The 12,295-nt window shown below is 43.2% G+C and overlaps 1 protein-coding gene across 4 annotated transcripts in view; it reads right to left on the reverse strand.

The window, feature by feature from the left end:
* nhsl3 (NHS like 3) overlaps positions 1-12,036 on the reverse strand; it is a 35,798-nt gene extending 23,762 nt beyond the window's left edge. Inside the window, exons 1-2 of one of the 4 annotated variants that reach the window (XM_071501099.1) lie at positions 11,671-12,036; positions 10,639-11,049 (exon numbers count right to left, since the gene is read on the reverse strand). In XM_071501099.1, coding sequence (XP_071357200.1) covers positions 10,639-10,870 — 232 coding nt within the window. In that variant the 5' untranslated portion in view covers positions 10,871-11,049; positions 11,671-12,036. Of the gene's footprint in view, positions 1-1,370; positions 1,966-10,638; positions 11,114-11,670 lie in introns of those variants that run through there. The other 3 variants (XM_071501097.1, XM_071501100.1, XM_071501101.1) reach the window with 3 other exon arrangements.
* Positions 12,037-12,295: the final 259 nt, after the last annotated feature.

Raw genomic sequence — 12,295 nt, forward strand, 5'->3', positions numbered from 1 at the left:
GTAGCATCAAGGACCGATTTCAGCCATGTTGGTTAAATATAAACTGAACTATCAAGACATTTCTCTCATCTGAAACCCTTAACTGCATCACCCACAAGCAAACATGGACGTCTCTCACTAAATGATTCATCATGGTCTGATTGTTATGGCCTTTTGGTTGTGGCTAATGTTGGTCATAACTCATGTTGTGTAATGCCACAGGCAGATAAATGCATTTGATAATATTCTAATGCACCAACTCCAACTAATGGCCATGTAACCCTGACGGCCCTCTAATGAGAGGCAACAAAGGTTTGTGGTGGACAAACGGCTCCATCAGCAGCTGTTCATCAAAAGTCTTAACACATCAAATTTCTTTAAAAGCATCTGCTTGAAACGACACATTTTGTTGTAACAGAACTTTTCCACACTGACTCAGACACAGTTCAAATTATTTTGTCAGGAATCCAAAGCAACGAAAGAGAGACAGCGTCATTTTATCTGAGATACACAATAAGGAAAAGAAGGATAAAAGTAGTCCTGGGTGCAGGCAGAAAACACGAAAGACAAAACACCATCTCAGGAAACGAAAATATCAACAGCAGCCTCGTGAAAGACAAATCTCAGCGGCAGAACATTATCTGACAGTCTGTCTGTGTCACTGTGAGTTTGTGTTAAACCTGTTATTCAGGTAGTTTGTGCTGCTCCGGGGACAGTTAACAGAGACAATGATCAGCGTGGGACAGGCTAAGCTCTGTTTTCCACCGCAGGTATAGTGGTCTGGAAAAAACAACAGAGTCATAAAATAATACACACACACACACACACACACACACACACACACACAGATATACACACTGTGGCATTAAGGTGAATAGAGGTATGGGGGCAAATTCAGACTCAGTCTTCAATTAAAATCCTCTGTTACCCTACTCATCTGTCAGCAGGAGAAACAAGTCACTAGAACACCAACGAAGCAAAATAAAAAAAAAACAGCCTCTCTTTCCCACACACAACACAAACACACACAACCCTCTTCTGCACAGTTGTGCAATATGCAGGAAGCCTTGAAGCTGACTAAGGAGAAGTCAGCACTAGAATATTGTCACTTTGCACTTAAAAACCTTACTGTAGGAACTAATTCACATGCACATGACCATCCACACACACACACACACACACACACACACACACACACACACATACACACACACACTCCAAGTCAGTACCAATCCAATCCCTTCTCAAACTCCTCACCTTAAAAACAAGTCAGATTTTATAAGCAATAATAAAAGGGTCCTCCCTAAACACTCAGTCAGGACTTTAAAATGAACATTTATGTGACGACGGAGATCTACTCATCCCCTCCAGACATCCTGTGCTCCTCCTACCTGTTTTCAGTTTGTCTGGACGTCCGAACAGCCAGAAGCCTTTTGGTTTCTCCCGGACGGGGTTGGGAGACGGGGGCGCAGAGAAGTTTTTCTCTGTCTCTACCTTCTTCTTCTTCTGGATGCTGTTCCCCATCCTGGGGCAGTCCTGAAGCCCCCTAAAGGGGGTCTGTCATCTTGTCGTCCTGTGACATTACATCTGTATTCCTTCTCATAAGATCTTCCCACAGTCCCTCGCTCTCCAGCATGAAAAACCACCCTGAGTCAAAGTCAATAACGCGCTCCTGAATCCCTGTAGTCAAATCATTCCTGCTGATTCAGTCCTGCTGACACACATACACACCTTGGTGTAGTGTAGTCGTGCTAAAGACCCACTGACACCATTCCTATTGGACAAATACCCCCAGCTGAAATGCTATCACTCACAAACACACAGATCCAGAGCACAAAAATGCAACACAAACACTCCAATCAGTCCTATTCTCCGAGCTGACACACTTCTAATCATGAACCCCCAGCTGCTGAAGCAACGGCAGCATCCGGCACTGACAAGCTCACTACCAAGTGTGCGTATGCATGTATGTGTGTCGTTATGTGTGTGTGCGTGTGTGTGTGTGTGTGTGCAAGTGCCCCTCCCACTCTCTGCCTCTGTGATCGCTGTGCTCCCAGGCTGAGCACTCACACAGCTGAGCATTTCCAGCCTTGGAGAGGGGGTAAAAACACAAACGCACACGCACACGCACGCACACACACACACACACACACACACACACACACTCTTATCTTTATCAACATGTAGCTCATCAAATAATTCACACACTGTTCTCCTGTGGCTAATGGCACACTTCAGTTGTGTACCTCCCCTGTTTCCCTCCTTTAGTGAGCAGTGATCAGTTGCCTTTATTGCAAACCATTACAAGCACAGACGACAGATCCTGTCAACACAATGTGGTGATAGAGAAAACACAGATTCCTCTGTCACAGTCATACACACACACACACACACACACCGACAGCTGCTGACGGGAAGAGAGCAGTATATATCAGTGGTGTCTTTGCACAGGAATGAGCAATGAAAAAGCAGGAATAAACACTGAGATACAGGTAAACTACAAAGGGCGAAGGGGGTGCTCAATAATTCAGCTGATCTTTACTGGTGCAGATCTGCTGTCTGGCACCTTTTGAAACTCCTCACAACAGACGCACACACATGCATAAATCCACACATACAGATAGCAACTATAAAGAGCAGGATATATGCCAGTCAACTGGTCAGACAGATCAAAGCTTGTTTTAAGATGAGAACATTCCAGCTATGCTTAGAGGGAATACAGATGCTGAGCCAGATGTTACAGAGGCAGAGATGCTGGGGAGACTCCAGAGAGGCAACATCACTTATGTTAAATAAGAGCAATATCACAGTAATGTGAGATGATATTCAGCAAACATGAGGAAGCAAATGCAGTCAGGAAAAGTGCCAAAAACCCCTGAATCCTTCCTGCAACTCATCATCTTCCTCCTTCCTTTTGTTCTGATTCCCTCCACCTCCTCCAACCTCCCTAAAAATGTAGTGTTGAAGGGTCCCTGAATACCACACTGGCTAGGTATGTTAGGGTATATCCCACACTGATGATATCAAGACCTTTGCCATCACTCAGTGCCAGTGACACCACTCCAGCAGCTCGTGGATCAATAGCAGTCATCCAGAAAGGAGGTCAGAGGGAGACGTATGGAGGAGGAGAAACGATATGAACACGTATCATGTGAAACTGAGATTCCATATTGGAACAAAATGGAAGAAGGAAGGGAGAGTGATGATGAGGAGTAAGAAAATGAAACCATACACTCCTCATCATGGCCACCCCGGTCACGTTTCCTCCCACCCCTCTGATGTGTGGAGAACTGCTGGAAGATAAAAAGCACTCCAATAAAAAACAGATTTACTGACTGAGGGGTGGGGGTGGGGGGGCAGTGAGGAAGAGGAGAGCTGGTAGGCTGCTGGACAAAGAATTTATAATCCCTCATCGCTTTTGCTATAAAAGAGAATCAATTTGGTGTCTTATGAGCAAGAAGTTACTGGGACTTTCCAAACATGAACCCGAATGCTCACAGTGACAGAACGTGTATAAATGCATCTGTGTGAGAGGCAGAGAAAGACGTGAGTATGATGTCACTCAAGCAAAGTGTAAAACGATCTGCAATAAACTGCTCAGAGAGAGATGCTGCCTCTTAACGCAGCCCCAGCAGAACCACACCCAGTACATTTGTGCTGGTAGAGTACTCCGAGCTCGCTATCTCATCTGTCATAGAGTGCACTTAGATAGTGTGTGAGTGTCTGTGTGCGTTGAGCGCTCTGCACCCTGCCTTCACCTACGAGCTGCAATGTACCGTGCCAAACATGCCCTAGATACATTTAAATATGCAGTGTGATCAAAGTGTGTGTCACTGTCGAGAGAGATTTTAGGTTTTGACAGCTGCAGGGAACTGAAAGGACTCAAAGAGTCAGTCTGTGTGTGTCTGTGTGTGTGTGTATGTGTGTGTGCGCACATGAGTACATTAAAGGACATTAGAGTAGAGGAATGCCGTTGTCAGGGAACAGTCGTCAGAGAAAGTGGTTGTCAGGGTGACCATTGCCAGGGACGCAAGGAAGGACATGGGAATATACCTTTCTAAATGTCTCTGTGTACTTTTATTGGTATGTGTGTGTGTGTGTGTGTGTGTGTGTGTGTGTGTGTGTCTGAGGCTAAGGAGGTCTCGGACTAGTGGCCTGAATTAGGACACCTGTTTATAATATTTACAAAATAAAATAAAGGCAGTCATTATATAATGACCTGGATGACCTTGATGGGATCTATTAGTCTTTACAGATAAATCCTCACGTTCAGTAAATCTGCCAACATCAGCCGAGCACTCCCATCTTGTGGCAAGACTCTGCCATCACAATAAAAAAAACAACCTAAGGACATAAAGTTGTATTGATGCTAAGCACTCAACACCATGTTCAGTCCATAACATCCAGCTGCAGAGCTGCAGTTTCAGCTCAGTCTGACCTGCACCACCTACTGGCAAGAAAAGCAGACGCAGAGGTAAACATGTCCATGTGCGCCATCTACAGGCAAAGAAAGTAATGAGTCATGCTGCAGTTTTTTTTACTGTTAAGGCGCCGTTTGTGTGAGTGTGTACGTGTGTGTGTTTTCAAAATGTAAATAATTGCAGCATATTTTCTGCTGAATACTCAAAAAAGTATAAAGTTCACACTATTCTGAACGTCACTGTGTGTGTCGTCTGTCCTCCTGATTAGTGCAAAGGCTAAACTAAAGTGTGACAGAAAATTAGCCATGTACGTTCTGTCATTGGTGCTGACTGTCTGAACTATAAACTTGATTGATGTTTATTAGTGAAATAGTTTCAAGCTTTCGCTGAAAAAATTTAACATTAAGACCCGTTAATTCATTAATTTCCATGCACACAAAAAGCTGTATAGGCTGTTGCAAAGCTACAAGCTGAACTGTATTATTGTATTATTATTGTTTTTTTTCCCACCACAGGTCAGTGTGAAAGATTTTGGTCCATTTTCATCAATCATTGTATTATAGTTAAAAGTTGATACACTTAAAGAAAAACCAGCAGCTGTGTAAAGAAAATAACTGCAGATATAAGACTCATGCAGTTAAAAACTGAGGTAAAAATTAACAGGTAACTAGTTTGATAATCAATTAATAATTTCAGTCATTTTTAAAGTAAAAATACTAAATTTCTGCTGGTTTCACCTTCTCAAATGTGAGCATTTGCAGATATTTTTGTCATATATATGATAGCAGATTCAGTATCTTTGGGTTTTGAGCCTTTGGTTATACAAAACAAAACTCTAGGAGCATTTTTTTCAGATTGACAGATTAATAATTTATCAAAAATAATTACTAGTTGTATCATAATTACTGTATTTCTGTGGATGGTGCCTTTGTAAACATCTACAAGTTGAATACTGGGACGACATGTGTAGAAGAAGTTACACAGTCCTGCTAAATATAAATATGTGAGTTTGAGAGTGAGTGAGGCCACAGGAGGTCAGCCAGACGATCAATCACAATGTGGAACTGCAGCTTAAATCAGAAACAAACATTAGATAAAGGGACACTGGTCAGTTTTCCAAGATGTTTCACCCAGCTCCAGTTATCAGAACATATATGGCTCGAAATGTCACTTAACTCAAGACTGACTGAATTCCTGAGGTGCTTTGTCATCGTCTGGTCTATTCTCATCTTTAGAGAAAAAAAGCTCAGACAGAGAGAGCACACAGCTGGATCAGGTAAACAGTGTTCAACAGGTGTATCTATTACAACATGTTATGTAACAGGAGATGCACACACACATACACACACACACAGACACACACACAACATACGCAGTCTTTAGGGTAAATCAGTTGAATATCCCTGTGTATACAGACTCCCACTCCCTCAGTCCCACTCTGATGTCTTCCAGCTGCTTCCCTGCCACATCAAACACACTGCATTTCCTATAAAACAACCCATTAGCTCTTATTCCGTAAACAATACGTTTGAAAAAAGGATTTTGATTTTGTTCACAGGACTACGAGACTATAATATGTGTAATTTGTTTGGGCGTGCCTGAAGAGTATGTGTGCATGATGGTCTAGAAAAGTATAGTAAAATCATATAAAAATGCTAAAATGAATGAATAATATACTATTAGCTACAGTAGAGATGTGGCGACCTCAGCTCTCATTATGCCTTTTCTGTTCTTTGTTAACTCCATCTTGGTTCTCCCACTCTGCTGCGTGCTACTTTACTGTAAACCCTCCCGTTAAACGTGACCTGAAAGACGATTAAGGTTTCACTTCGACATCACAGTCGGACCCTATTGTTGCCTCACGGTATTGCTGCCACAGCAACACGCTCCCCACAATGCCGTTGCCTGAGAGACGTTTACCTCTCCGGCGGGGCTTCAGGTCTGCGGCGATGGATGAGGGTTTGGAGGTATCTGCTTACCCAGGTAAAATTACCTCGCTCATCAAAGTGTGTGTGTGTGTGGTGAATGACGTTCGCAGGGGTTGCATTAAACTTTCACGCTCCTCCCTCTCTGCGGTTTGCCTCTCTGTGCCCTCCACTCACTCCCCTGGGTATTAAAGTAGCCCTGAGTTGTGGCCTGTAATAGAGCTCAGGCTGTATACAATGTTCTCTGTGTAATAAGATGTTTGCTCCTCAATGACTTTGCTAGGTCTGTAATCAGCACTACAGTTTGTGAATCTACACACCCTGACTGTGTTTTGTGATGTGGCAGCCCCCACCGCCCACACACACACTCACACACACACACAGATACAGAAAATCAAGCAGACAATGGGACCCATAACAAACGGATTTACAAGGTCTGAATTTATGACACAGTAAAAAGTATTCTCCGCAGACACACATGGCTTCACACATGTAGAAAACAATGATTGTGACACACACGGACACACACGCGGAATCCCAGGGATTTCACACAGTGACCTCACCGCTCAAAGATGGGCTGTGCTGGACAAAGCAGGTAGTTGCAGCGGCTCTATACGCCCTTGTGTGTGTGTGTGTGTGTGTGTGTGTGTGTGGCAGTGATGTAATGAGTGCTAGTGTTGGGATGGCGCCGCCCTAAGCCCAGCAGCAATATGACGTTGACACACACAAACACAGATACCCTCTGATACCGGGTAGCACCCGGTCACACACAGCACTACAGACGTCCACACACAAGTATAAACACACGCTGAAAAACAAGCAGTGAAGAGCAACACACCCACACTGGTGCTGAATAGAGGATGTTAAGCAAGGAAGCAAATCAAAAACAGTAATATGTGGTAATGAATAGGCAAGGACTGCAAAAACCTGAGGCAGAGAAAGAAAGACATGTGTGCGTGTGTGTGCGTGTGTGTGCGTGTGTGTGCATGTGTGTGCGTGTGTGCGCTGAAGTCGCTCTAATTAAAAAAGCATTGAGAGACTGTTCCCTAAGAGTCCTCTCAAGGCTGAATGGGGCTTTGTCATTTGTTGTAATCTCTCCTCTTCATCGCATAACTCTAGGCCCAATCTGGCATCCAGGCTGCCACGCACTCACACGCGCATGCAAAGAGACCTTGACACACACACACATACACACAAACCGCTCTAATACACAGCTCCCAGGAATTCAGCATATCAAAGAGTGTTTTTTTTTTTGTTTTTTTTTTTTATAGGAGGGGATTCTGTGTAAGATATAGCTGGCAGTCAGTGCTGGACCACTGACTGCCGGATCACTGAGGAGCCAGTCATGCAGGGATGACACAGCCAATGTAAACCATCCAACAAAGACATTACAGTAAGAGCAACATGTAAGTAAACCACACAAAGATGTGTACAGATGACAGCAACTTTATCTTGACTAAAGACACAAAAAGGTGCAAAGGCTAAATATGCCTCTTCTTTACATGACTACACACTTATCATTTTGTTTAGTAAATGAAGAAAGTGTCAAAGTAACTTGACCAATAACTTCTTTCCATATTAACTTGGTGCTAACAGTGTGTAGGATGGACAGTAATGTAAACCTATGTGGGTCTGAAAGCAAATAATAAATCAGTGTAGTCATACAGACCAAGCAGTTAGACAAGAGGAAGTATGAATATGTGTATGAGTACATGTTGGCGTCTGGAGAAGTGTGTGTGTGTGTGTGTGTGTGTATGTGTGTGTGTGTGTGTTTGTGTGTGTGTGTACAGAATAACGCTTTGTCTTGTCAGCTTTCTAAAGTCACCCAGCAGGTTCAGGATGAACAAACTGCAGCAGTGAGGAGAAAATAAAGGTGCAATACACCAATTATTTACTGGTGGGAAAGAACCGGCTTCCCTCATTTTCCCTGCAGGAAACAAAATGACAAAGAAAAGTAGACAATCCAAGACTAACAATCCCTCTCCACACACAAACAGGTGAGACAGAAAGCACCAGCTGAATTAAGGAACAAATCACTCTGTCAAACTGCATGATTGTTGCTTTTGTTTGAGTAAAATGGGGCTCCACAGGCTACAGACCTCCTGTGTGTTGACAGCAGGTTAACTTTGACAAGATCCAGGCAGTGATTTACGGCTGCGTTTTGGATTATTGTGAGAATCAAGACAGAACAGGAGAAGGCGTCCTGTCTACCTTTCACTTTCTGTTCTTAACATTTTAACTTTCATCTGCTGGTGAACCCCTCTGCACCTACACAAGGACCCACCGTCAGTAGGGCTGAACCATATGCAAAAAAAATCATATTGCAATAATTTTGGCAGATGTTGCGATTGCGATTTGAGTCATGTTTTTAGTTAGAATGATCATTTTTGCTGAAAAAAACGTAAAAATTATGATGAGGATGCGACCTTTATTGGGTCTTGTATCAAACAAGCATGTTCCCTCTTGTCTGGAGAAAACGATTTATAGGACGGGGTGTCTCTGGAGCACCACAACGCTTATAATGCTAACAATTCAAAACAATGTTGTGACACATTTTTCCAAAATTGTAGCTTTTGTGATTGGGATATTTCACTTGGCCATATTGCAATTTCAATTATATTTCAATTAATTGAGCAGCCCAGACATTAAACACAATATGAAGCTAGAGATATTACCAAAAAAATGATCTTGCAAACAAACACCATCTAAAATGCTGTAAAACACTGGGAACACACTGTAAATCAGTGAATGAGTGAAAACCACAGTCATCCTCACACTATGTCTCGGTCACTATTAAAGCTGCAGCCCCTGGTCTCGCTGGATGCTCTGTGATCTGTTTCTTGGACATGTCTGACTGTGGTCCTCTTCAGTCTTAAAACGGGAAAATCAAAATGCCAAAAATATGGTTCCCACACATTCTTACCATCAGCCTTTGACCACATTATCTGCTTGGGAATTATTAGACCTACTACTTGTTAATCTATGGTTTCAAATGGAGTCACTGTCTGTGTTACCCGTCCAGTATTCATAGTTCTCATAATAAGGAATCATGGAAGTTTCTCTTAGGCAGAACAAGCACAAAAACCACAAAGGAAACCAGCCAAAAAAACGGTCTGAAAAGCCTGTGAATCTGGACTTCCAAGAGTTGTTGGATAGTTACTACAGTAACACACACACACACACATACAATGACAGAAGAGAAAGGGATGGCTTTAGAGGTGGAACAAAAACAGGAAATGGGGACTGTGGGTAATCTCTGTGCTGCCGACCAAGCAAATGCACCAGCAAACAGAAAAAAGGGGATTAGACCCCTGTGTCAGTTTATGGGTGCGTATGTGCGTGTATTTCCAGGTTATAAACGTGCAGACTGATGTCTTGATGATAACTAAATCTCTCTTAACTTTCCATCTTAATCCAAAAGTCAAAACATTTCTCTGAAACATCGTGACCATACAGTCTGAGACCATGATGCACAAAACAAGACAGAATTACACAACCACGGCTTCAAAACACTGATCCACAGCTAACCTGTACCTCGACAGAACTTGTATGTCTCGCTTATTAAAGACAGAAACGGATACTCTCATTGATATCAGGCTGATTTTTTTTTTTTTTTTAAAGAAGCATTAATTGATATTTTGGCCACTTGGGGGCAGCACAACAATCTGCCAACACAACACAAATTAGACAATTAAGATGTTACGGCAAATGTAGAAGTTAACACGGTCAACAGACGCGGCCAACATTAGCATTCATTTGGAGTTGTGTTTCTGGCCATCTGGCCATTTTAGCTCCTTTTCTTGTAGCTCTGTTTGCGTCTCCACCATCACAGTAGGGAAATATCTGGGTCCTTAGCTGCAAAATGCTCCACCCTGCTCACCACCAGGTTGCTAAGTTTATGTGTCTGCTAACTGCTTCTGGAAAAATTGCATACAGTGACTTTTTATGCTGAAAACAGCTGGGGTTCATGAGAGCAGTGAGCGTGGACCAAAACTGTAAAAGTGTGCAATAAAAGCAAAACAATGAGCGGAGAAACAATAAAACACTCCCAAGAACTACGGGTCCATTGTTAATGTAATTTGTTCAGATTTGGACTTAATATATGACATTTTGTGTTCATGAATACAATCAACAAAAGAAAATCCATTTATATTTCTCTCGTCGTCTGCTATTTAAAGTCATTTCATTTAATGACCCTGTGACTGTCAAAGATTATTGTGAATGTGCAAAAGTCTTGACATGTTAAGTCCATACTTGTCAGGGTGTCAGATTCTCCTGTTGTCTGGTATAGTATAACACCATGACCCACTCACCTTTTGCAGGATCATGGTTCTGAAGTCCCAGTTTGGCATCCGTCACACCAGCACCAGTTCGGTTCAGTCCATTGCCGATGCTCTTCTTCTTCCGGCTCCCCTTTAACCAGCTGAAGGCCTGTCCCAGGGAGCTTCCCGGCTTCCTCTGCCCACGCTGAGCCCTCGCCTCCCGGGCTAAGATCTCAGTGATGTCCCTGGGCACCAGGTCGCCTGTAGACCTCCTCCGGGACATCCTGGAGGTTGGTCCTGGAAGCTGAGGCCCAGTATCTCCACTTAAATCAGTGTGTGACTTCTGTCAGAGACGGGTCACAGGATCTGATCTGAAATCTCCCTTCCTTTGGAGGGTTTGATGAACCCCTCTGTCCCTCTTTGGCCTCACTCAGTGACTCTGTTTTTCCTGTCTGTCACCACCTGGGACAACAATGAGACCAGCAGAATGAGAGGGACAGGGCGAGATGGAAGGAGAGAAAAAAGGCTGAAAACGAAAGCAAGAAGGAGGACAGAGTGACGATGAAAAAGAGCAGACTAATTAGAATAGGCAAATTAACTGGAATAAGTCAAACTCACAGAGGATCGTTCCAAAATAAAAAGGTATTTTGTGAGAATAACTGTTAACAATGTATCAAGACCAAAAGCATTCCTACATTGTCCTTCTAAAGTTTTCCCCTCATTTGTCCGCCCCCACTCTCCCTCTTCCTATTCTCCCATTTTTGTGTTTGTAGAGAAGAAGCCCCAGGGAGGAGAACTGGACCTCTACAGCGTCTATGTGTGTGTGTGTGTGTGTGTGTGTGTGTGTGCATGCATGTGTGACATGTGGTACACATCAGCAGAAAAGTGTGTCTGGGTGAGTGAGAGAAGAGAAAGAAGCTTAATAAAACTAGCAGTGGAAAATACTATGAATGTGTACTTTTTACTTTATAAAGATACATCTAAAGAACGCAGAAGAACACAAGCAATTCCTCGACATGTTGTTACACTAACAAACAATGCAAAATATGTGCTGCGAAATGGTCAGACATGTACACAACTTACTCAGCGAACGTGCTGTCGTCTCCTCCGCTCCCCTCTTGTCTCTCAGCCTGAGAACAGCCTTGCGGAGCGTGTGTGTGTGTGTGTGTGTATGTGTGTGTGTGTGTGTTTAGCAGGGTGAATGAAGCTCCATGCTCTCTGAACAGTCAGTCCCTCCCTCTGTATGAGAGCCAGCCTCTCCTCCCACCTCTCACAGTGCTGTTAGGAGTTAGGTACTCCACTCTAGTGCTGGCTGGTTCCAAACAGCTGGAATTTAGTGTTTCAGCTTCAGTGTTGAATCCTTTACTTGACCTGCACAGGACATTAGTTGTTTCTTGTCATGTTCAGTTGTCTTTCCTTTTGTATTTTCTCCTAGCCTCCTTTCCGGGGATCAGGTGCAGTCATCCCAGCCTCCCTCAGGAGGGGAACCCCTGAGTCACAAATCACCATGGCAGCTAGGAAAGAAAAATACACATCTCGGATCAGTGTATCCATATTAGAAAATACAAGACAACAAGCCTGGTGTAGCTGTCACAGAGAGGACAGGTGAATTTTTTTGTTTTTTGCTCTAGAAGAAAAAAGCAGCTATTAAAAAGCAAATCTGATGACAGAATTTCCTGGAAAACTAGAACTAGTAGAGTCCAGTGTT

This window comes from Trachinotus anak, unplaced genomic scaffold (assembly GCF_046630095.1).
Source record: "Trachinotus anak isolate AG129_WGS33_773 ecotype Australia unplaced genomic scaffold, CSIRO_AGI_Tana_v1 ptg000016l, whole genome shotgun sequence".
Classification (NCBI taxonomy): domain Eukaryota; kingdom Metazoa; phylum Chordata; class Actinopteri; order Carangiformes; family Carangidae; genus Trachinotus; species Trachinotus anak.